At 42.0% G+C, this 26986-nt stretch overlaps 1 protein-coding gene across 2 annotated transcripts in view; it reads left to right on the top strand.

Moving 5' to 3' along the window:
• Positions 1 to 26986, top strand: part of frmd3 (FERM domain containing 3) — a 218239-nt gene that overhangs the window by 91796 nt on the left and 99457 nt on the right. For both annotated transcript variants that reach the window (XM_072585508.1, XM_072585498.1), the window contains exons 4-6: positions 759 to 837; positions 5727 to 5824; positions 12367 to 12490. In XM_072585508.1, coding sequence (XP_072441609.1) covers positions 759 to 837; positions 5727 to 5824; positions 12367 to 12490 — 301 coding nt within the window. The remainder of the gene's footprint in view (positions 1 to 758; positions 838 to 5726; positions 5825 to 12366; positions 12491 to 26986) is intronic.

Here is a 26986-nt window from a genome sequence, read left to right as displayed (position 1 = left end):
ACCTTTGATCTGGTAGGACTACAGTGACTTTACATTTAGACAATAGACAATAGATGCAGGAGTAGGCCATTCAGCCCTTCGAGCCTGCACCGCCATTCAATATGATCATGGCTGATCATTCCTAATCAGTATCCTGTTCCAGCCTTATCTCCATACCCCTTGACTCCACTATCTTTAAGAGCTCTATCCAATTCTTTCTTAAATGAATCCAGAGACTGGGCCTCCACTGCCCTCTGGGGCAGAGCATTCCACACAGGAATTTATATTGATTGCAGTTCTCAAGAAGAGTCATTGGACTCAGAATGTTAACTCTGCTTTTCTCCCCACAGATGCTACCCGATCTGTTGAGTTTCTCCAACACTTTCTGCTTTTATTTCACATCTCTGGCATTTAAATATTTTGCTTTCATTTCAGTGTTGTACCATTAGGCCAAGGGAGTAACACAAAAATTGCATTGCAAAATGAGGCTTAAGTTTCAAATGTTTTAATGCAGTAAGTATCATGAGAAGTAAATGTTATGTATATTTTATTTATTGACATGCACTCTGCTTTGAAGCTGCCTTTTCATTGCATCTTCATCCCATTTTTATAAATGAGCTTTCTTGTTCACAGCAGTGGTATGCCTGAAATTACAGAGCTCATTATCGCATGAGGTAATGTTTGGCTAAGAACAAATTTTGAGATAATATCTGGTTTACGGCAGTCATATAAAACATATATTTTCTACTGCTTTCACTTATTTCTTTGTGATATTACAGCTCAGCCTCCGTATACCATGTGTTTTAGAGTGAAGTTCTATCCTAGTGAACCAGTGAAGGTCAAAGAGGAGCTCACCAGGTACTTCTGTTCTCTTATGAAAATGAAACTGTAGAATTCGAGAAAGTACATGGTTATTTTAAAATTAATCATTCGAACTTGGGTTGCTGAAATATGGTTAATGTTATGTATATGGACTTTCAAAAGGCTTTTGATGAAGTGCCAGATAATAGACTTGTCATAAAAATTAATGTCCAAAGTGTAGGTAGCAGCCAATCTCCCCATCTGGAAAATTGTAACCTCCAGGCTTTCCCCCCTGCGTGGACTTTAAAACCCTGCCGAAGGTCAGCCAATGCCTTTGACTTAAATGGATCCTTTGCGGAGCGGAAGTCCCACGTAATACTAATTTATCCCACCCACAGCACACCATGGCTGTGTGCAGGCTTCTTTCCAGGCCTTTGGGCTAACTGTTGACTTTCTTTCTGGTGGGGGGGGGGGGGGTCAATCCAAACATTGTAACTCTTTCTCCCCTCACCTCACCAAAGTTGTAAATTTCAGTCCTGGACATACATATTTAGTGCACTTTCAAAGTTTGTAGGTGAGATGGATCTTAGAAATGTAATTAACAGAGAGGAGGATAATACACTTTAGGACGACATGCTAGATGAATTTCAATGCAGAGAAGTGATACATTTTGATACCAGAAATGAGGACAGACAACATGAATAGGTGGTCCAATTTTAAAGAGGCTACAGGAGAAGGGCCATCGTTTATGCATAAGCCTCTGAAGATGATACAGCAAATTCAGACTGCTCTTTGAAAGTATACCCAGGATTCTTGACGCTATTGGGCCAGATATATAATTTTGGAGGCAGGAATCAGGAGGCAGGCAATTTCCAATGTTTTGATTCTGTCTCCTCCGTATTAATGCCCTCACTTACTATTTGTATGGTGGAGCAGCAGAGGGGATTGGAATCAGGGCCACTGTCCCGAGAAGGAGGCAGTTGCTGCCCATCCATCAACATGAGTTCAGTTGACCCTTCTTGCTAACCTGAGTTAGATGAGGAGCAATTTGAGATTCTAGTTATTTTATCTATCTCACTGGCTACTTTACATAGTTCACACTCAGAATCATTGATTGTATTACTAGGTCTTGCTTTTTATCACTGATCCCAGTCTCTCGATAGAGATGGTCATATGTTCAGAAGAGAGAGAGAGATTGTTTGATCTGTATCATCTCAACTATCATTCCTACTGTATATATACATCCTCAGGACTCTCTGATAGATCTTCATGCACCTCTGTCTGACCATTAAATATCAGCAGCCTTAAGGATGACTCCAGAATCTTGTCGTCTGCCTGGTGCTTTGCAACTTCTTTGTCTCTGACAATTCCCTGAAGATCAGAGGTCTAGATTGCCACAGTCTCTGGCAATTATTGGTAATTGGTATTATCAGTCTGATTATTCATGTATACTTACTGAAGTACCAGTCTCTGAGCTGGTGCTAAATATGTAGAAAGGATGTAATGATGCATTCCCTGAGATCTTGACCTGTTCTTGAGAGATCAATGCCTGTATGTTAGAAATAGTACCTGTAGGGACTGTTAACTGAATTGCTAAGGGAATAACTCAAATGAATGCAACTCAATATTGCATGAATACTATACAAAAATCATTGCATCTGCAAAAGAAATGTGTAAGATATAAAGCTTCTCACAGAGGTAGACATTTGTTCCCATTGAAACTCAAAAGCTCATCCCATCCCTGTTTAATTCAATTACTGTCACCCTCATTGCCAAGAGAGGGTAAGGTGGACACCCACAATCCTCAATACTAACTCCATGTTGCCTCTTCCAACTGACCTGACACTCTGTGGACTAGCCAGATCCAAGATGCTCTCCTTGAGGCCAGTGCCAAGTTTGAGATGACTCCACTTGTCATTGGCCTTTAATGGACATTGTGGGTTCTTTCTCCTGTAATAGCAGTTTGATGATGTATGAATTCCACAGGATTTTCTGTTGCTTTTGTACTGCGTGGCATAATACTGCTTCCTTCACAGTTACCCTTCCCAAGAATCACATCCCAGCCCTCAGAGATTTAGAGGATGCCAAGACTCCCTGACCTAGATGATGGGCACCTTGAGACCATTTATCCACTCTCCTGGTGGAGATCTGCTTACTCATAGCACATCCACAACATTTCATAGTTGTGAACACATTTTTAGCTAAAGGATTCTCACTCACTCTTGCAACAGCACATCAAAGTTTGTTTAACTTTGTTTTGGCAGAATGAATGAACCCATTACAACTGACTTCCCCTGCTGTCTCCATCCAAGGCTTCCTACAGACTGGAGAAGGGCACACAAGGTGTCATCATTAAACAATGGGACCAGCCACGATAATGCCGCTGCCACTGGTGACAGGGTATTAGGTAGTCTTTCTTTAAGTCATGTAGTGCTTCAAAATTGATCTTAGTGACCCGTGCTTTTAAGTTCTTCTTGATGACTGGGACTGTCAGGTAGCTCCTCTGGCTCTAGCTGACTGCCAGTGCCTGCTCCATACTCCTCAGGCTCTCCCTTGTACTCATATTCATTGCTGACCTCCAGAAACTGTTTTACTCTTAAAACAACAAACTTTAATGGATTAAACAGCCCCTTGTGGGGCACTGTAATCTGTGCAGTTACCCCTTTCGCTGCCTGCAATTGCCTGGAGTTCCATTGGCTGGACATTAATTGGCTGGCAGCATTAAAATGTTATGAGACCACATGATTGGATGGGACCAGGTGAGTCACTTGTGTCCACACCACCTTCTTGTTTTCCTTTTATTCACACAAGGAATATTGACATCACTGACTGAACCAGTATTTATTGCCTATCCCCAGTTGCATTTGATAAGTTGATGGTGAGCTACCTTCTTAAACTGCTGCAGTTCATGTGCTTTAGCTAGATTCGCAATGCCTTTAGGGAGGGAATTCCAAGATTTTGACCCAATAAACTGAAGGAATGGTAATATGTTTCCAAGTCAGGTTGGTGAAAGGGTTGAAGAGGATTATGCGGGTGATGGTGTTTCCATGTATCTGCTGTCCTTTTCCTTGTAGATAATAGCGGTAATGGGTTTGGAAGGTACTGTCAAAGGATTGTTGTTGAATTTCTGCAGTGTATCTTGTAGTTAGTACACACTGCTGCTATTGAGGGAGTGGATGTTTATGGATGTAAGCTGCTTTTAAATATGAAATTCTGCTGAATGGATTGGATTTTCCTGGCTGCAGTGGTTTAAAGTGATTTGTAGGGGTGGGAAAATAGCCAGGGAGGACCATTGGATAGATTCTTGATTTATTCCTGAACCCAGGGAACATTGAAATTGTTGGGCTAGTAGCTGGTTTTACTGCCTACTCTAGACTGGCTGGCAGGCAGTTTCTGTGGTAATTTTATGGTATTGGAGGAACATTCCCACCAGTGGAATGTTCCCCACATCAGCAGAGCAGCAGATCATTGAGGTGGCCTCTCTGTGGCAAACTAATGGGATATTGGAGTCAGAGTCTCCATTCCCCAATGATAAATTGGATTATGGATAATATGGATTAAATGCTGCAACTGTGGTCATACAGAGAGGCTTTCCATTCACTTCAGTGATGATACTGGTTTTGAGAGTGTTCTGTGCTGACTTATTGAGGCACTTTGCAGCTCTTAATCAGCCTCAACAGCACCCACACCTCCTGGTGAGGCTACTGAAACTTCAAAGCTGCTGGCCATCTGATTGGCCTGGCAGCACGAGTTAGCCAATGAGAAGACTTGCATTCTAGCTGGAGAATTGTGCCACTGAACTTGCTGCTGGCATGTGTGGGATTGGAACCTAATTTACTCTTAAAATCAGGGTCCTGCTGCATGTGAGAAAACTGAACCTTATCATGGACCATATATTGCTTGCTGTGACACTTCATGATTATCTCCACTCCCTGTCTCTGACACCACTTGCAGCTCTCCATCCACCAAGGTATGTGTGCCTTTATGATTCTAAAGATATTGCTTTTCTTCATACATCACTGGGCATTCCTCCAGATCACTGAGACTGCTTCTGTATGGGTGGCATTCTCAGACAATGTTAGCATTGTCTGGTGTGTGGTCTCCACTGCTACTCCTGGGGGAAGACAGCGTCCCGCTGTGCACCGTCCCATCCACCATCAATTTCCTCCTGTTGCCATGTCTGGGATAAATATCAGGAACCATGCAAGGCAGCTCTTAACTAACCATGCTTGTCCAGGTGCACAAAGGCCATTTAAATATGGTGTCATCACCAAGGATGTTGGTCAATCCTGGGATCTCTGCTGGGGATTGGTGAGTGTTAAATGGGATGGAAATAGTGTGCGATTCTCGCCATGAGATGCAAACTGCAATTAAAGTGGTGAGTTTGGTAAAATACAATGAGGAAACCTGCTCAGCCTTGCAGCAAGAATCACTCCACCAAACCTGACGCAGCCTGCACTTAGCCAAAAAAAGGTAAGATTCCACCCATAGCCTTTCCACCTGTAGGAATGATAGTTGAGATGATACAGATCAAACAATCTCTCTCTCTTCTGAACATATGGGTGGAATCTTAATCCAGACTTGGTCTTCCCCATTACCCTCTTCAACAACTCTTTCTTCATCTTGTTCCTGTGATGCTTGTTCCTGTGGTGGCTGGCTTGCTTGATCCTTCAATGTCCTCATTGCCTAGCATACAGCAGGCCACCATACATCTAAAGACTTACCCAGGACAATACAGTAGGACTTGGCTGGGTTCATCCAGGCAATGGAATATTTATAGGAAGCTTTTGGCTTGTTTAGTTACTCCCCAAAGTTGAGTTTGATTCTCCTCTCAGTGCAGCCTTCGTGCCAGGAAGTGGAGTTAAGGTTAAAATCAGGTCTGTTGTGCAGGCTTTTTAATAATGATTTTGTGAAATAATTATTTGTTTAAATGTATTGCTTTACAGGTATTTATTGTATCTTCAAATTAAAAGGGACATATTTCATGGACGGCTTCTTTGCTCTTTGTCAGATGCAGCTTCTCTGGGTGCATATACTTTACAAGGTAAGTCAGCAAATACAGTGTGATGCAGTTACACACAGTATTAGAATTCATGTACATTACAATCTTGTAAAAGTGGTTCTTAAACCGAATGTCATCCATCTAATTAAATTGATCAAATATTCTAAAGTGATATTTATCCTTTTTATTTGTCTTTTAATTGCAATAATAGTTTGCATTTTATGCACCTATTTATTTGTCGAATATTATTGAATATGAAAATAATGGATGAATTGATGTATGCTGTTTCCTGGTACCACTGCTGCAAGGACATAAGTACAAATATCCAAATCATTCAAAAAATAAGAGTAATGCCAATGCAAAAATTTCCATTGCATAAATATTACACTCCAGTAAATTAAAATGATACAATAGTTACAAAGCAGAAGGAAATCACTTTGATGATTAAATTCTTACTAAATCTCTGCAATTTAGCTCGTTCCAATGCCCTGCTTTTCCTCCATATCCCTGAATTCATTCCCCCACCACTTCCCCATCTTCCTTCGGGTAATTATCCAATTCCATTTTTCATTTCATTTTGAAAGCCACAATTAAATGTGTAAAAGCATTTCAATGGTGAATGCACTAGTTTCTATTTTCTGACAATTAACAGCTAAGCTTGTTTAAATCTTGCAAAATGCAGATTAACTATGATTCATCAAGGTATTCCCTAAGGAATGAACAAGAGAACGTCTGTCACCTATTTTGTTAAAAACCACATAACACCAAGTTATAGTCCAACAGGTTTACAGGAGAACCTCGATTATCTGAATGAGATGGGCGGGCACTATTTCGTTTGGATAATTGATTATTCGGTAAATTGATTAAATGCCTTTCCTCTGGGGCTCGGAGTTTTTAAAGTCTGCTCCCCATTCAGGAGACTGCAGCAGCACACAGCATGTGAGCCGGGCCCCCAACACTACCCCCATCCAACACTGTCCCCCTGCCCTCCATCCCATCCAACTCCACCCCTCTCCTGCCAACTCTGCCCCTCCCCCAACCTGTCCAACTCTGCCCCCCCCCGTCTCCGTTCAACACCACTCCTGTCCTCCAACTCCGCCCCCCACCCCCAAACCCATCCAACTCCGCCCCATCCCGTCCCCGTCCAATACTGTCCCCCTGTCCCCGCCCCCATTCCCGTTCAACACTGCTCCCGCCCCCAACCCTGTCCAACTCTGCCCCCACCCCGCCCCCAAACGCTGTCCACCCCTGCCCCCCCACCCCCTCTTCAGGGCAGCCAGACTGGACACCAACAACAAGACTGCTGCTGCAGTTGCCTTTGTGGGGTAAGTCTCCAAATAGCGTGCGAGTATACACACACACACCCTTTTACTGCAACTTTGAGAGGTTCCGTGTTTGCCCTGTATAGGACAATGTTAGAGAGATTCCCTGGGGAAGTGGGTGGAGGGGTTTTGGGTACACCTCTCTATAGAACTCCAGGGAAAGTGTGGGGAGAGAGAGGGCGGGAGGTCAGTCATTTGGAGCCGGTGCCTGTTTAATTACTGTAAACAAAAGATGTGATCACAGTTGGAAACATGTCTTTGATGTAATGTTTCTATCGGGACCTCGAGATCTCTTTTGGATAATTGGTATTTGGATAATCGAGGTTCCTCTGTATTTGAAAGTACTAGCTTTTCGAACGTAGCTCCTTTCATCAGGTAGCTGTGGAGCAGCGAAATAGGTGTTGAGGTGCCAGTGTAGAACTGGGGTGGACGAAGTTAAAAATCACAACACCAGGTTATAATCCAACAGGTTTATTTGAAATCACAAGTTTATGAAGCTCTGCTCCTTCATCAGGTAGCTGTGGAGCAGGATCATAGGACACAGAATTTATAGAAAAATATCAGTGTCATACAACATCAATATCTTGCTGTTAAGTCTGGGTAAGATGAAAGACATAACAGAAATCTAGGTTTGTTCAGTATATCGCATCAGTTGTATGACACTGATATTTTTCTATAAATTCTGTGTCCTATGATCCTGCTCCACAGCTACCTGATGAAGGAGCAGAGCTTCATAAACTTGTGATTTCAAATAAACCTGTTGGATTATAACCTGGTGTTGTGATTTTTAACTTCGTCCACCCCAGTTCTACACTGGCACCTCAACACCTATTTCGCTGGCATTGAAACAGGCCCAATGACATTAAAAGTACAACATTTGCTCCACAATCTTGTGGTTATTTTTATTCTTTTATGATACAGGCATTGCTAGCCAGGCCAGCATTTAGTGCCCATCCCTAATTACGTAGAACCAGAAGTCTCGCAACACCAGGTCTTGTCAAACAGGTTTATTTGAAATCACAAGTTTATGAAGCTCTGTTCTTTCATTGGTTGAAGTCACAAGAAAGCTTGTGATTTCAAATAAACCTATTGGACTATAACCTGGTGTCATGTGACTCCTGACTTTTTCTGTCCCTGTCCAACACCAGCACCTCCACATCATAATTATCTAGAGGGCAGAGGAATTATGCTGATAACCAATGTAGGGTTGCTGGTCTACTGGTGGTAGGGCACTGTTCTTTCTCACGGAAAGAACATGTGTGTAATGTTAGTGATACTAAACAGCTTTTCTGTGAGAGACAGCAACGCACCGTCATTGGGTTAAAACTTTTGGGGAGCCCCTTAGAGAGTCAGAGCAACATTTTCACTTCCTTCTGATGGGAACTTACAGTGAGAGAGCAGTGAGTGATGAAGTTGCTGACAGTTTTTTTTTATCTGCTCACAGAGGCACTGAGACACTGACCATGAGGCACAAGAAATAACTAAATTTTGTGTATTCAGGAGGTCATTCAGTTTAATTTATGTTTGGAACATTTAAAATTTTAATTTCTGTTATTTTGCAGAAAATACTTTCACTTGTGGGTGAGTTCAGAATAGTGGTGTGGGTAGTATGGGATATAACAATCAGTAATAGATCCATGGAAGAAATGCTTCTATACATAGAAAATGCTGACAGTGTGGAATGCACTGTTGAATGGAATGGCACAACACCACTCATTTGGCTTGATAAGTTATATGACAGAGAAGGGACTGGAGTGGGAGGAGGCAGAGTATAGAGATGTAATTGGAGTCGTAAGAGATTATTTGAATTGGTAGAAGAAAATTAAAGAGCAGATTGTAGCTATTTTTTTGTCGTTCTGCCTGCAAAGGCCACTTGCAGTCATTCCAACAGAAGTGACATCAGGCATAAAGTTGCAACGGAGAAATATGAGGGTGTATTATTATAATGAGAGGCAGTCGGTAGGCATACTTTGTACAATGTCTTAGGCTGAATCTTCATCTGAACTTGGGTGCTACCCACACTGAGGGTTAGCTGGCCAAGCTTCAGTCAGTCAGCTGGGTTTGTCCTTCTTCTCTGAACTCAGGATCCTGCCTCTGCAATAATTGTTCCTAGGTTATGCTGATGATCTCTTCCAAGCACTTATTTTTATATGTTTTTCTCTTGCAAGTTCCAGAAAGTTTGATTCCCTCCCAGGACCCTATAAGGTAATCCATCTGAGGTTCTGACAGGCAAGATACACCTGTTTCATTGTCCTGCCTTCTGTCCTTAATTTAGTAGCCTTGACAGCCATGATGGTCAAGCAGCCTTTTAGCAGTCCTTACCTTGAGAATCCTGTTTAATGAGCAATGTTTGGTTCTGCCTTGTACAGTGGGCTATTGTTCTTGTGAAGTTGGTCACTTTTTCTCATCATCTCATCATCCTTGTAGAGGTTTAGCTGTTAACCATTTTTGTGCAGTGTAGGAATTAAGATGCAATCATTCAGCTACACATGCAATAACATAGAAACTAGAAGCAGGAATAGGCCATTTCAACAATTTGATAATTGCTCCACAATTCAATATGACCATGACCAAATCTCCATTTCAATGCTACATTCCTGCTTTCTCGCTATACCACTTAATGTCTTTAAATCTAAAAGAAAAATGTCTACTTCTAGAATGTATTTAGTGACTTGGCCTCTACAACCTTTTACAGTAGAGAATTCCATAGATTCATTACCCTTTGAGTGAAGAAATGTTTTGTCATCTGAGACCTAAATAGTCTACCTTGTATCCTGCAACCGTGTCCTTGGATTCTAGACCCCTCAGTCAAGGAAAACATCCTCTCTGCATTTAATCTGTCTAGCCCTGTTACAATTTTATGTTTCTGTCAGATCCCCTCTCATCCTTCTAAACTCTAAACTGTAATGAACATCTGCCTAGTTGAGAGTGTGGTGCTGGAAAAGCACAGCCGGTCAGGCAGCATCTGAGAAGCAGGGGAATCAACGTTTCGAGCAAAAGCCCTTCAAGAAACCCAAAACATTGATTCTCCTGTTCCTCGGATGCTGCCTGACTGACTGTGCTTTTCCAGCACCACACCTTTGACTCCAGTCTCCAGTATCTACAGTCCTCACTTTCGCATAGGCCTAGTTGAGCCAATCTCTCCTTGTAGGAGAGTCCTACGATTCCTGGTATCGGCCTGTAAATTTCCACTGCACACAGTTTATGGCAAATATGTCCTTTTTTTAAGTCGGGAGACTAAAACTGTAGGCAATATCCTAGGTGTTGTCTCACCAAGGTCCTGTAAAACTGTCATAATCATCCATCCTTCTGAACTCAAATTCTCTTGGTATGAGGGTCAATATTCTATTTGCCTTCCTAATTGCTTGGTATATCTGCCTGTCTACTTTCAGTGATTTGCTGCTATTTATCTCCGGCATTCCTTGGGGAAGAAAATAAGTCTTTCACCTCTGGTGATGAGGTGCCTTCTTGAACCACTACAGTCCATTTGCTGTAGGTAGACTCACAAAGTCATTTGTGAGGGAGGTCCCAGATTTTGATCCATTGAGATGTGGGAGCAGCAATATATTTCCAGTCCGGATGTTAAATGGCTTGTTCGGGAAACTGGATGTGGTGGTGTTCCCATTGTATCTGCTGCCCTTGTTCTTCTAGATCGTGGTGGTCATGGAGTTGGAAGATACTGGTTATACTAAGTTCCCCTTACTATGTTCGCTTTTGTAAATTGTTTGTTTGGACAATCTTAAGGAAGTGTCCAGCATTCCAAGCCTCTAATATTGATATTTTGGTTATTTGTCTGCTTGATGTTCCTACAATGTATAAAGTTGTCAATTTCTTAAAAAACGGATATTTGCGAATGGATGTTGTCTTGCCATTGTTATTAGATGGTTTATTAGTTCTGCAAATCAAACATATTAAGTAAATGGACGTGGAATCTTCTAATACAACTGGGACAAAGTTCCAGAGTGCTAGAGTGGGCTTTCTAACCAACCTGCCTCAACATTCTTTAGCCTTGTGGCCACCAACATCTACATCTGGAGTCAGCCAGCTTGGCTGTATCTGTTCCCAGAAATCTCACACCCCCCATCCCTTGGAGCAGAAGTTGGTTTTAATTTATATTGAGGTAAATTTGGGGAGTTGGGAAATTTTCGTATATGAACATACCATGGTAGCTAAAACCTGGCTCCAGGCATTCCCAGTCAGCAAAAGTGCAGGTTGGTCCTCAAGAATTCAGAAGAATAGTAGATTTCCATGAAAAATAAATTAATGGCTATTAACACCCCAAAATATGCCTCTATACCCAAATGAAAATTTGGCCCCTTGAATTTAAACTTTTGCAGTAATTCTCTCAATTTCATGCCAAATATATTTGGTCACTTTTGCATGTATGCTTAATTAATGCAGACTGGAGTACTTGGAGCATTGGGGTAGAGTCAGGGTGTGGAGGGGAGAAGTGAATATTGATTTCCTGCAAATAAAGAAAAACACTAAAAGCCAACCTAATACAGGTGAGGAAGTGCTGCAGAGGATGCATTGAAAGAGGATTACAATCTGGGGTCAGATGATCTGTATAGAAGGCAATGTAATTTTGATTTTGTGCTATAAAATATTGTGAGCATTACATATGTCACTAGATTTTCAGTCCCATCGATCTCAACAATGAAAATACAAATTATGTATTTCTCTGGGATCTTTTCAAGTGACTCTTTTAAGGGAGCACTTGGAATGGTCAACAGATGGAAATAAATCACATGGTAAGTTTAGATGATGGTACTGTTTACAGTTTGACATTAATAGATAAACAAGCACCAGATGGCAGAGAATAATGGTAAGGCTGTGGTATTTATGGTCAGACCAGTGGTGATTATTGTCTGATTGAGCATGCAGTTTTAATGGAAACTGTCCTTGCTACTGCAATTTTAGAAATCTTCAAGCAGAAAGAATGTTGGTTCGGCTTATTATTTTGTATTGTTGGTGGCAAAACTTTTCTCCATGGATCATGCAAACTTTATGGAAAAGTTAGGTTGTTTTCAAATGCATACTGAAAATTATTGCAGTAATTAGTAGAACAGTTACAGGCATATAGTGCTATGAGGTTTATTTCTGGAATATCAATGCGGTTTGCAGTGGAATGAACAAAATATTAGTTTTACAGTGCACTGGAATTCATTTATGAAAAACGGATAAAACAATTGTTATAACATGCATATTTCTTTAGAAATGTTCAACAATTACAATTCAATTGACACATTTTTCTCTTGGCAGCTGAGTTGGGTGATTATGAACCAGATGAACACCCAGAGGGATATGTTAGTGAAATTAAATTGTTTCCCAAGCAAACTCAAAAACTGGAAAGAAAAATGGAGCAGATTCACAAAAATGAACTAAGGTATCTTATGATGCTTTGGGTCTTTAATAGCCTTTTCCTTGGTAACTAAATTTCTGTATTTTGGATTGTTCCCATATTTATGATTTAAAATAAAAATGATTCTCAGACATTCTTAACTTTTTATTGTGTATTTTAAGTGGGTACCTTTTTTATTAATTGTGGTATGGTTGGCAGTGATACTGAATAGAAAATGATTCTTTAATAGTTTCCTTGTGATTGCATCTGTCCTGTGCCTCGAAGAAGAATTTTCCTCATACCTGCATATAGTATCAGAGAATTGGATTAATTTCAGACTTATTGTTTCAGGAAATATCTTAATCAATAATGACCACACATATGTACAGTAGTTATATTTTTCTCACCTTGAAAGGAATTTTTTTCACAAATTCTATGCTAATCTATTATTGTGACCAGACCCTAGGCAAGGTTCCCCAGGTTATAACAGGTCCAGATTGGATATCCCAAATTGTTAAGCCTCCAGGTGAGGAAGAATGACCTGGACCCTCTTCTTTATTCACCCATGCCCTTGGATGATTTCAATGAAGTCAGTTTAAAAAAGATTCCTCCCCTGTGGATGCCTTTCTTCCAGACCAAATGAATCTATGTTTTAAAAGAACCCAACTTGACCATGCTTTCTTAAATTAAAGAAAGAGTGAATATTTTCGTTATTAAGCATGAAAACAAATAGTAACATAATGCACAAACACATAGATCAGGAATAAGAATGGAGTTCAAAGAAAGAAAGAAGTTAGACGATATATGGATTAGATTCTCTAAGTGGTCTATGAAAAGTAGTTATTAGAATGTTAATAGTTGAAGAGTTGATTTTGGGATTCTTGGCTTTTTCAAATTAGTTGAAATCCTTTTGTCCTGTTTCCTTTTGGCAGTGGTTGGTTGGCAGCAGTCAGAGCAAGACAGTCTTTCTATTGCCCCAGTTCTTTTTGACTCGTTAACTAACTGGCTGTCTTCCAACATTCAGTGTTTTTTTAAATACTATATTTTTCTTGCAATGCATGGATTAACGGCATACCCACTGACTAATGGGTGAGTTGTTGAATTTCACCTTCACAGCATACTAGCACTTGAACAGAGACCAACACTCAAGTGTCTCAGTTCACTCCTTCCACTAGCACACCTCCTTCCATTAGTGCACACAAATGAGGGTTACAGTGGATTTTAACCTGTTTCTTTTGTATGTTCCCAGAAGGGCAAAATGCAAAGAATATCTGCAGGAGGTTGGTTTCTGCTACAAAGGGGAAATAGTAGAAAGTGAGCCCTGCAGATGCTGGAAGTCAGAGTTGAGAGTGTGGTGCTGGAAAAGCACAGCTGGTCAGGCAGCATCTGAGGAGCAGGAGAATCAACATTTTGGGCATAAGCCCTTCATCAGGAAAGTAGGAAATGGGACATAGTCATTTTCTCCTGTTACGTTTATCTCTGATTTTAGTTGCCCTGATACTGTACAGGTGTGACATCCCATAGATTCCACACAAGACTTTGCCAGCCAGTATTTGAACTTGCATTTGTAGTTTTTTTTTAATCCATAACAACCCACTTATGAAAAAACACATTTCTGAATTAAAATCTAAAAGTGTCCCTCATACTTTGGGGTTCTGAAGTGTTGTCATGACACTTTTATGCTGTGTGTTAGCATTATAGAAGCAGTTATCTACTTCAGAAAAAATAATGGTTTATTTCTCTTAATTATACTATGATTTCCATAGTATCCCTCCACTGTGGAAACAGGCCCTTTGGCCCAACAAGTCCACATCAACCCTCCGAAGAGTAACCCACCCAGACCCATTCCCCTACATTTACCCATAACCTACACACTATGGACAATTTAGCATGGCCAATTCACCTAACCTGTACATCTTTGAACTTTGAGAGGAAACCGGAGCACCTGGAGGAAACTCACACAGACACATGGAAAATGTGCAAAATGTTCTTTGTTTGAATGCACTTTCATCGTAAGACTTTAGGGGATAGCTCCTCTCAGCTTACAAAGGTGAATGAGGAACTAAAATAAAAAGAAAAGAAGCAGTCTAAAACTGAAGTTTTATATCGATAGAAAATAACCCAGTTTACAGGGAGCTGTGGAGCACATCAATGAGATCAGGTTTAGCAGGACTAGCTGTAGAAACTAGTATGGTTCACTTACAGTATGGTCCTGTTCTTCAGTGTTATACTTTAGAGCACACCAGCACCTTTCATTGTAATGTTGCTGCAAGGGATGCTTTACAAGCAGGGACATTCTCATGGTTTCAACCAAAGTGCAGCTCAGGGCTTGCTTGCGTGTTCTCTTCGTGCTTGCTCACTTTGTACTGACTTCAGAGCATTGCTGTGTTGCTGTTTTATGACCCTTCAGCCACTCCTTAAAGGCTTACAGTACTTTTGTCTTGACTTTAGCAGACACAAAGCCAGGTGGCTTGTCATGGTTGTCAAGAGCCAGGGGTGTGGACATGTTGCTGCACGGTGCAGTCAATCTCACACTACAGCATGTGCCAGCTGCAAGGACACGACATGTGCTTTAACCAGATGGCCATATTCCAAAATCATAGGGACTTGTCAAGTCCTCAGTCCATTAAAGGTCAAAAGATGTCAGTAAGTGGGTCCCAAATGGTCAGTCAAGGGCTTGGGCATGGTTAGTCATCTGCTTAGGGCAATTAGGGTCAGGTTGTCCGCCTAACTACAATTTAGGGAGTGGGCCATGGTCAGTCCTGCAGTCTGAAAATAGGTGGTGGGTGGCAATAGTTCGGGGATCAGGACTGTCTAGGAAGTTCCAGTAGAAAGAGGCTTGGAGGTTTGTAGGGGTAGGAGAGGTCCTTACTTATCAAGCTGAGCCTGCAGTTCATCATACAAAGTGCAACCTGTGTGGCTTTCTATGTTCTCTCACCACCTAAATGCAGATTTTGAATGGAAAATGGTTGCAAACACATCTGGAATGGACGGATTCAGTTTTTGTTTTCTGTTTCACATGTTGGCTTCACCTTTTATGGATGGGAGGCCCATCAAGATGCAATATCATCAATCATGCACTTGCAGGGTACAGATTGTAATCATGTCACTGGTGTATGCAGTATACAGCGGTGTAGGGGTAGAAATGCTGGTCAGAAGCAATCTTGGCCATGTCATTGATCATTACAGATTGAAGACATCCATCTCTAGGAAGCTTAAGTAATCACTGGTGATTTTAAAAGTGAAACCCTAAAGGCCATAAAGTGCAAAGATAAGGCAAGACCACAAGCTGCAGGACATGGAACTGATTTCCTATCATCTTGAACTGTGAGTATAATGTAACATGCTCCTATATATAATGATGGTTTTCATAGATGATGTAGGACTTGGAGGATGAGGTCTAGTATGCATGCATTTACAATCTTGCACTGTGTCTTTGTGACATAACAACTGATACATGCATAAAAATACAGTGCAATGTCAAAGTACCATGGAGAGATATTCCATGTCCCTCTATGCCAAAGTGCTGTATGTCCCATTATTTGGAACAGTATTGTAAATTGTCATTTATAAGTGATGTGTATGCTGACTCTTCATATTACTTAGGACCTCTTCTGTTTCTTATGTTCCTTACAAAGGTTCATTGCAAAGATGATTGATGGATACAGACACAGCAAGAGTTACCATCACTGTAGCTACAAAGCAACAAAGATGCAGAAAGATGGAGGAGCAACAGATCCATTGGCAAACCCAGGATTAGCAGCAACCTCCACAAGAAGGGCACAACTGAATTTACCTTTGGGTTATGGTGGAGGTACATGATGCCCAAAGACTTCAGTCCTCCATAATATTTTCTCCAGATGAGTGAGATACAATTTTTGTGCTGACTGCAGATGTCCTGGGACAGCCATAGAAATATGAGAGGTTCTGGAGTGGGTCCTGCAACATGAACAAATGAGTGGTGATCCTTTCTGGCTGGCCATCAAGGTGACAGTTGCATTGAAATTTTATGCAACTGGTGTTTTTAAGGAACCGCTAAGGACCTGTGTGGAACTTCTCAATTGTCCACCAATAAATGTATCAAGGCTGATACTGATAACATTTGTGCCAGGTCACACTGCTTCATCTCATTACCCTGTGATGATGTCAGTGCTACTGCCTGGGTAACAGGCTATACCAAGAGAGCTGGCTTCTCCCAGGTGCAAGGCATAGGAGACTGCACACACACTGTAATGAGAGGGCCATATCATCACGCAGCTCCGTTCATCAGTAAAAAAGGGCTGCGTTCCATCAATGTGTAACTCATCTGTGATCATTAGTTCCGCATCTTGGATGTGTACACCAGGTATCCTGAGAGCTGCCATGATGCCTGTATTTTTGTCAACTCTTGTGTTTCTTCGAGACAGTCCTGAAGAAGTGTCCCGATCTGAAACGTTGACTTTTCTGCTCCTTCGATGCTGTCTGATCTGCTGTGCTTCTCCAGCTCCACATCTATTAATTCTAATTTTTCTGCTGTATTTAAAGGCCAGATGCCTTGCAAAGATGGCTACTGGGAGACAAGGACTACCCTTTGGAACCAGGACTGATGACTCCATTATAGAACCGCTTCACTGAAGCTGAGCATTGATACAGTGTTGCCCATCCATCAACCACAACTCCAGTTTAGCAGAATGTAGCGTTTGAATTTGTCTAAGATACTTACAGTACGGGGGGAGGTGATGGCCTAGTGGTATCGTCAGTGGACTGTTAACCTAGAGACCCAAGTAATGTTCTTGGGACTGGGTTCAAATCTTGCCATGACAGATGGTGGCATTTGAATTCTTTAAAAAAAATCTGGAATTAAGAGTCTAATAATTACTATGAAACCATTGTTGACTGTTGGAAAAACCCATCTGGTTCACTAATGTCCAGATGCCATCCTTATCTGGACTGGACTAAACGTGATTCCAGATCCACAACAATGTGGTTGACTCTTAACTGCCCAGTAGTATGGGCAATAAATGCTGGCCTAGCGAGTGGCACTGTCATCCCATGAATAACAAAAACAAAGTCCGGACACAGTGTGCTGCATTATCCGAGCATGCTTTGATCTGAACAATGAGATCAGTCAAAGGGGGTTTACTGATGCATAGTAATGAGCTGAATGAGTGGGAGCAGTCTCCTGAGGAGAAGGTGAGCACATTGACCAGCAGGAACATAATCTTAACTCGAGATCAGATGAAATTTGTAAATCTACAATAGTGAGTAGAGTTGGTTCTTTCTTGATTGTACATTTTATTGATTAAATTTTAAATGTAAAAAACATAGGTTCTAAGTTTGCTTGCAGCATTGTTTTTTAGAGCAGTAAGACTGTGCTATTTTCTAGGTCTGTAGATTGTTAAAGAGTAAAATAGTATTTAGTAGAGTGATGTGCTCTTCCCGTCGGATGTGGGAGTTTAGGGAGAGTTTCCATGTTACTGATGTTTTATGTCTGCAGTAAGTGTGTTTGGTTGTGAATCCTATCAGATTGTATGATCAGTTGGAGCGGTAGTTAGAGGTAATGAGAAATTTTCAGGAGCTGTGGAGTGTGACGGATGGCAGTTATAGGAAAGGAGAAAAGCTGCAGATACAGTCAGATAGATGGGTTACCTCCAGATAAGTTGGGACAGGGAGGCAGGTAGTGCAGGAGTCTCCTGTGGCTATCCCCATTTCAAACAAGTATGCTGTTTTGGAAAATGTAGGGGTTTGGAGACTGTTTGGAGAATGCAGCATTAACAACCAAGTTTCTGATACTGGACTGGCTCTAATAAGGAGTACGTCAAGTTCCAACCAATTGATTGTGATAGGGGATTCTCCAGTCAGAGGCACCCCCAGACGATTCTGCAGCCGGCAATGAGAAATCACACTGGTATATTGCCTCCCTGACGCCAGATTCAAGGATATTTTGAAGAGAGTGCAGAACATTCTCAAAGGGGAGAGGACCAGCAGGAAGTCATTACACACATTGGAACTAATAACATAGGAAGGGAAAAGGATGAAATTCTGAAGGGAAAAAATAGAAAGTTAGGGAGGAATTTAAAAAGTAGGTCATTTGAGGTTAGTAATATCTGGATTACTCCTGGTGCTACGAGCTAGTAAGAGTTGGAATAGGAAGATAGAGCAGAGGAATGCGTTGCTGAGGAGCTCGTACGGGGAGAAGGGTTCGCATTTTGGGATCATTGGAATCTCTTCCAATGGTAGAAGTGACCTGTACAAGAAGGACGGATTGCACCTGAATTGGAAGGGAGATTTGCTCGAGCTGCTCAGGTGGATTTAAATGAGTGAGGTGGGCAGATGGGACCCAGGGAGGTAGTGAGGAAAGACGTCAGTCTCAGACTGGTACAATTGGGAAAAGAAGCAAGTCAAACAGTCAGGGCAGGCAGAGGCAAAGCAAAGAACAAGGTAGAACTGATAAACTAAACTGCATTTATTTCAATGGAAGAAGCCTAACAGGGAAGGCAGAGGAACTCAGGGCATGAGATATCATAGCAATTAGAGGTGTGGCTCAGGGATGGACAGAACTGGCAGCTTAATGTTCCAGGATATAAATGCTAGAGGAGGAATAGAAAAGAGAGCAAGAGAGGAGAGGGAGTGATGTTTTGATAAGGGATAACATTACTACTGTACATAGGGAGGATATTCTGGTAATACGTCCAGGAACGTTATTTGGGTGGAACTGAGAAATAAGAAAGGGATGATCACCTTATTGGGATTGTAGTATTAGACCCCCCCAGTAGTCAGCTGGAAATTAAGAAACAAATTTGTAAGGAGCTCTCCGTTATTTGTGAGAATAAAAGGGTGGTTATGGTCGGGGATTTTAACTTTCCAAACATAGACTGGGACTGCCATGATGTTGAGGGTTTAGGTGGAGAGGAATTTGTTAAGTGACACCAAAATTGGAGGTGTAGTGGACAGCGAAGAGGGTTACCTCAGATTACAACAGGATCTGGACCAAATGGGCCTATAGGCTAAGAAGTGGCAGATGGAGTTTAATTCAGATAAATGCGAGGTGCTGCACTTTGGGAAAGCAAATCTTAGCAGGACTTATACAGTTAATGGTAAGGTATTGGGGAATGTTGCTGAACAAAGAGATCTTGGAGTGCAGGTTCATTGCTCCTTGAAAGTGGAGTCGCAGGTAGATAGGATAGTGAAGAAGGCGTTTGATATGCTTTCCTTTATTGGTCAGAGTATTGAGTACAGGAGTTGGGAGGTCATGTTGCGGCTGTACAGGACGTTGGTTAGGTCACTTTTGGAATTGTGGTCTCCTTCCTATCGGAAGGATGTTGTGAAACTTGAAAGGGTTCAGAAAATATTTACAAGGATGTTACCAGGGTTGGAGGATCTGAGCTACAGGGAGAGGCTGAACAGGCTGGGGCTGTTTTCCCTAGTGCGTTGGAGGCTGAGGGGGTGACCTTATAGAGGTTTACAAAATTATGAGAGGCATGGATAGGATAAATAGGCAAAGTCTTTTCCCTGGGGTCGGGGAGTTCAGAACTAGAGGGCATAGGTTTAGGGTGAGAGGGGAAAGATATAAAAGAGACCTAAGGGGCAACTTTTTATCACAGTGGGTGGCACATGTATGGAATGAGCTGCCAGAGGATGTGGTGGAGGCTGGTACAATTGCAACATTTAAGAGGTATTTGGATGGGTATATGAATAGGAAGGGTTTGGAGGGATATGGGCCGGGTGCTAGCAGGTGGGACTAGATTGGGTTGGGATATCTGGTTGGCATGGACGGGTTGGACCGAAGGGTCTGTTTCCATGCTGTACATCTCTATGACTCTATGTGAATGTGCCCACTAGAGAAAATGCAAAACCTGACCTACTCTTGGGAAATAAGGCAGAGCAAGTGACTGAGGTGTCAGTGGGGGAGCACTTTGGGGTCAGCTACCATTATTTTATTAGTTTTAAAATAGTGATAGAAAGGGAGAGACCTGATCTAAAAGTTGAAGTTTAATTGGAGGAAGGCTAATTTTGATGGTAGTAGGCAAGAACTTTCAAAAGTTGATTGGAGGTAGATATTCACAAATGAAAGGATGGCTGGAAAATGGGAAACCTTCAAAAATGAGATAACGAGAGTCCAGAGGAAATATGATCCTGTTAGGGTGAAAGACAAGGCTGGTAGGTGGAAGGAAGCTGGATGATGAGAGAAATTGAAGTTTTGGTCAAGGAAAAGAAAAATGCATATGTCAGGTATAGACAGCAGAGATCGAGCGAACCCTTCAATTATAAAGGCAGTAGGAGTATACTGAAGAGGGAAATCTAAAGGCCAAAAAGGGGATGTGAGTTGGTTTTGGCAAGCAAGGTTAAGAAGAATTCAAAGGGATTTTTATAAATACATTAAGGACAAAAGGGTAACTCGGGAGAGAATAGGCCCCTCAAAGATCAGCAAGGAGGTCTATTTGTGGAGATGGGGTGATACTAAATGAGTATTTTGCATCAGTGTTTACTGTGGAGAACGACATGGAAGATATAGAGTGTGGGGAAATGGATGGTGAAATCTTGAAAAATATCTATTTTACAGAGGAGGATGTGCTGGATGTCTTAAAACGCATAACGTGGAAAAATGCCCAGGACCTGATCAGGTGTAACCTAGAACTCTGTGGGAAGCTAGGGAAGAGATTGCTGGGCCCCTTGCTGAGATACTTCTATCATCGATACTCATAGATGAGAGACTGGAGATGGGCTAATGTGGTGCCATTATTTTTAAAAAGTGGTAAGCAAAAGCCAGGGAACTATAGACCAGTGAGCCTGACATCGGTGGTGGGCAAGTTGTTGCAGGGAATCCTGAGGGACAGGATTTGCATGTATTTGGAAAGATAACGACTGATTAGGGACAGTCAACATGGCTTTGTGAGTGGGAAATCATGTCTCACAAACTTGATTGAGTTTTTTGAAGAAGTAATAAAGAGAATTGATGGATGTGGTCTATGTGGACTTCATTAAAGTGTTCAACAAGGTTCTGCCTGCAATTAGTATGTTTGGTTGCCAATCCTAACAGATCGCATGGATTGGTTGGAGAGGCAGTTAGAGGCTAGAAGGAATTTACTGGAGCTAGAGGGTGTGATGGATGGCAGTTATGGGGACAGAGAAAAGCCGCAGATAGAGTCAAGTAGATGGGTTAACTCCAGGTTATCCTAATCAGTATGCTATTTTGGAAAATGTATGGGATGATGGACTCTTAGAAGAATGTAGCACAAACAGCCAAGTGTCTGGTACTGGAACTGGCTCTAATGTAATGAGGGGTGCGTCAGATTCCAAGCAATCGATTGAGATAGGGCACTCTCCAGTTAGAGGCACAGACAGGTGTTTCTGTGGTCAGCAGTGAGAAATCAGAATGGTTTGTTGCCTTCTTGGTGCCAGAATCAAGGATATCTCAGAGGTTACAGAATATTCTTAAAGCGGAGAGGGACCAGCACGAGGTTGTTGTACACATTGGAACTAATGACATAGGAAGGGTAAAGAATGAGATTCTGAGGGGAGAATATTGAAAGTTATACTGGAACTTAAAAAGCAGGTTCTCAAGGATAGTAATATCTGCATTACTCCCGGTGCTACGAGCTAGCGAGGGTAGGACTAGGAGGATAGAGCAGAGGAATGCATTGCTGAGGAGCTGGGGTAGAGGAGTGTTCTGGAGGTGAGGTCTGGAGTTTGCATTTTTGGATCATTGGACTTTGTTCTGGAGTAAAAGGATGGATTACATCTGAATTGGAAGGGGACCAATATACTGACAGGGAGATTTGCTGGAGCTGCTCGGGATGATTTAAACTAATGAGGTGAGGGGATGGGACCCAGGGAGATCATGAGGAAATAGATCAATCTGAGAGTGGTACAGTTGTGAAAAGGAATGAGTCAAACAATCAAGGCAGGCAGGAACAAAGCAGAGAACAAGGTCAGACTGATAAATTAAACTGCATTTAATGTAATGCAAGAGGCCTAACAGGGAAGGCAGTAAACCCAGGGCATAGTTATGAACATGGGAGTGGGATATCATAGCAATTACAGAGATGTGGCTCAGGGATGGACAGGACTGGCATCTTAATATTCCAGGATACAAAAGCTATAGAAAGAGTAGAAAGGGGGGCAAGAGAGGGGTAGTATTTTTGATAAGGGATAGTGTTACGGCTGTACTTAGGGAAGATATGCGTGGGAATATATCCAGAGACGTTATTTGGTTGGAACTGAGAAATAAGAAAGGTATGATCACCTTAATGGGATTGTACTACAGACCCCCCAGTAGTCAGCGGGAAATTGAGAAACAAATTTGTAAGGAGATATCCCCAGGACCTGATCAGGCGTGCCCTAGAACTCTATAGGAAGCTAAAGAAGTGATTGCTGAGCATAAGAGGTATAGTTAGTAAGTTTACAGATGACACCAAAATTGGAGGTGTAGTGGTCAACGAAGAAGATTACCTCAGATTACAACGGGATCTTGATCAGATGGGCCAATGGGAAGAGGAATGGTAGATGGAATTTAATTTAGACAAATGCGAGGTGCTGCATTTTGTGAAAGCAAATCTTAGCAGGACCGATACACTTAATGGTAAGGTCCTAGGGAGTGTTGCTGAACAAAGAAACCTGGTGTGCAGGTTCATAGCTCCTAGAAAGTAGAGTCACAGGTAGATAGGATCGTGAAGAAGGCGTTTGGTATTGGTCAGAATACTGAGTACAGGAGTCGGGAGGTCATGTTGCGGCTGTACAGGACGTTGGTTAGGCCACTTTTGGAATATTGCATGCAGTTGTGGTCTCTTTCCTATCGGAAGGATGTTGTGAAATTTGAAAAGATTTACAAGCATGTTGCCAGGGTTGGAGGATTTGAGCTATAGGGAGAGGTTGAATAGGCTGGGACTATTTTCCTTGGAACATTGGAGGCCGAGGGGTCACCTTATTAAGGTTTATAAAATCATAAGGGGCATGGATAGTTGTAAATAGACAAAGTCTTTTCCCTGGGTTGGGCGAGTCCAGAACTAGAGGGCATAGGTTTAGGGTGAGAGGGGCGAGATATAAAAGAGACTGAAGGGGCAACGTTTTCACTCGGAGGATGGTACATATATGGAATGAGCTGCCAGAGGAAATGGTGGAGTCTAGTACAACTGCAACATTTAAAAGGCATCTGGATGAGTATTTGTATAGGAAAGGTTTGGGAAGATATGGGAAGGGTGCTAGATTGGGATGGGATCTCTGGTCGGCATGGACGAGTTGGACTAAAATGTCTGTTTTCGTGCTTTATACCTCTATGACTCTAATTTTCAAAATTTGTTTGGGGGCAGATGTTCATAGGTAAATGCACCGCTGGAAAATGAGGAGCCTTCAAAAATGAAATAAAGTGAGTCCAGAGACGGTATATTCCTATAATGGTGAGTGGAAAGGCTGGTAGGTTTAGGGAATGCTGGATCACTAGAGAAATTGAGGTTTTGGTTAAGAAAAGGAAGGAAGCATATGTCAAGTATAGACAGCAGAGATTGAGTGAATCCTTAGAGTATAAAGTCAGTAGGAGTATTCTTAAGAGGGAAGTCAGGAGGGCAAAAAGGGGACATGAGATGGTTTTGGCAAATAGGGTTAAACAGAATCCAAAGGGATTCCATAAATACATTAAGGACAAAAGAGTAACTAGGGAGAGAATAGGGCCCCTCAAAGACCAAAAAGGCAGCCTATGTGTGGGACCACAAGAGGTATGGGAGATACTAAACAAGTATTTTGCATCAGTGTTTGCTGTGGAGAAAGACATGGAAGATATAGAATGTGGGGAAATAGTTAGTGACATCTTGAAAAATGTCCACATTGCAGAGGCGGAGGTGCTGGATGACTTGAAAAGAATAAGGTGGATAAATCCCCAGGACCTGATCAGGTGTACCCTAGAACTCTGTGGGAAGTGAGTGAAGCAATTGCTGGGCCTCTTGCTGAGATATTTGTATCATCAATAGTCACAGGTGAGGTGCTGGAAGATTGAAGTTGGCTAATGTGGTGCCATTATTTAAGAAAAGTGGTCAGGAAAAGCCAAAGAGCTAAATACTGGTGAGCCTGACATGGGCGGAGGGCAAGTTGTTGGAGGGAATCCTGAGGGACAGGATTTACAAGGCAAAGACTAATTAGGGATCGTCAACAAGGCTTTGTGCATTGGAAATCATGTCTCACAAACATGAATGAGGTTTGTGAAGAAGTAACAAAGAGCATTGATGAGGGCAAAGCAGTGGGTATGATCTATATGGATTTTAGTAAGGCGTAAAACAAGGGTCCTCATGATAGACTGGTTCGCAAGGTTAGATCTCATGGAATTCAGGGAGAACTAACCATTTGGATACAGAACTGGCTCAAAGATAGAAGACAGAGGGTGGTGGTGGAGAGTTGCCTTTCAGACTGGGAAGTCTGTGATTGGTAGCGTGCCACAAGGATCGATGCTGGGTCATTGATTTTTTTTGTCATTTATGTAAATGATTTGGATGTGAACATAGCAGGTATAGTTGGTAGGTTTGCAGATGACATCAAAATTGGAGATGTACTGGACAGTGAAGAATGTTACCTCAGAGTGCAACGGTACCTTGATCAGATGAGCCAGATGGGTTGAGGAGTGGCAGATGGAGTTTAATTTAGATAAATGTGAGGTGTTGCATTTTGGGAAAGACAAATCAGAGCCAGACCTATGCACTGAGTGGTAAGGTATTGGGGAGTGTTGCTGAATAAAGAGACCTTGGAGTGCAGTTCATAGTTCCTTGAAAGTGGAGTCACAGTTTGATATGATAGTAAAGTAGGTGTTTGGTATGCTTTCCTTTATTGGTCAGAGCATAGAGTATAGGAGTTGGGAGGTCATGTTGCGGCTATACAGGTCATTGGTTAGGCCACTTTTGGAATATTGTGTGCATTTCTAGTCTCCCTCCTATAGGAAGGAGACCATAATTGCACACAATTTTCCAAAAGTGGCCTAACCAATGTTGTGGAAGGGTTCAGAAAAGATTTACAAGCATGTTGCCAGGGTTGGAGAACTTGAGCTATAGAGGGAGGCTGAATAGGCTGGGGCTGCTTTCCCTGGAACAGTGGAGACTGAGGGGTGACCTTATAGAGGTTTATAAAATCATGAGGGGCATGGATAGAGTAAATTGACAAGGTATTTTCCCTGGGGTGGGGGAATCCAGAACTGGAGGGCATAGGTTTAGGGTGAGAGGGAAAAAATTTAAAAGGGACCTAAGGGTCAACTTTTTCATGCAAAGGGTGGCGTGTGTGCGGAATGAGCTGCTGGAGGAAGTGGCATTTAAAAAGTCATCTGGGATGGGTATATGAATAGTAAGTATTTGGAGAGATATGGGCCAAGTACTAGCAAATGGGACTAGATTAGGTTAGGATATCTGGTCCACATGGACGATATGGACTGAAGGGTCAGTTTCCGTGCTGTACATCTCTATGACTCGGTGACTATTTGAAGCTTTACCTGTATGCAATGGTCCCACACTAAACGATAAGACGCTAGGCTACATTTGGTATCGGGGAAAGAGTAGCAGTGACTTAGAGAGGGACATAAAACATCACAGCATAGGAACAGGCCGTTCAGTCCACAATGTCTGTGCCAACCATGATACCATTCTGAAGTAATCCCATGTGCCTTCACATGGTCCATATCCATCTTTTCCTGCCAGTTCATGCATCTGTCTAACTGCCTGTTAACCATTGTCAACATATTTGCTTCTACCTTATCCCCTGGCAGTGCATTGCTGGCACCTATCATTCTCTGTGTAAAAAAAAGTTGTCTTGTACATCTCCTTTAAACTTACCCCCTCTCACTGTAAAACTGTGCCCAGCAATATTTGACACTTCCACCCTGGGAAAAGACTCTTCACCCTATGCATGCCTCTCATTTTATATATTTCTGTCAGGATGTAAGAAGGGATGTGGCCAAGTATAGTTAAGCTGTGTGATTTAGTGCTTAAACAGCAATAGATGTAGAAAGTGCAATTGTACTTGAATGAACTATTAGTTGTGTCACCACACTGCCCTAAGAACCATGGTTTATGGTTGCTCTCCCACTAAGTGCACAGTGAAGGACAATTCTTGACTGTAAACAATTGACTGGATACGTGGCTAGACTTCAAACATGGCACGATCACCAGTGATCCTGGAATATCTTGGCAGTGGTGAATGCTTTTGCCTATGGCGTGTGGGAAATTCAACCTAACATCAGGTGAGTGAGGTGTTATAGCGACAATGTATCTTGTTATTGAGGTGAGTTTGGGAGATAGCATAAGAAAACTCAATAGGCCTTATAGAAAGAAACCCTCCATGAACCTTGATGAAAATTACACAGCAGATTTCTGGTAAGTTTCAGCCCATTATAATTGGACAAAATCAGGGGATGACTCACAGTGCACACAATAGGGAGCTCCAGATATCACCCATGAGACTTTCAGAAACAAATGCAAGCAGCGATGCTCTCATGAAAGAATTCCAACAGGATATAGATGAAGACGATCACTGAAGTAGAAGTGGAAGAGGTCCAGGCTTTAAAGAAAGCCAGAAGTAAAAATGTGTTGAAGA

The sequence above is a fragment of the Chiloscyllium punctatum genome, chromosome 2, assembly GCF_047496795.1.
Source record: "Chiloscyllium punctatum isolate Juve2018m chromosome 2, sChiPun1.3, whole genome shotgun sequence".
Lineage (NCBI taxonomy): Eukaryota > Metazoa > Chordata > Chondrichthyes > Orectolobiformes > Hemiscylliidae > Chiloscyllium > Chiloscyllium punctatum.
This window is presented reverse-complemented; position numbering and strand designations above follow the sequence as displayed.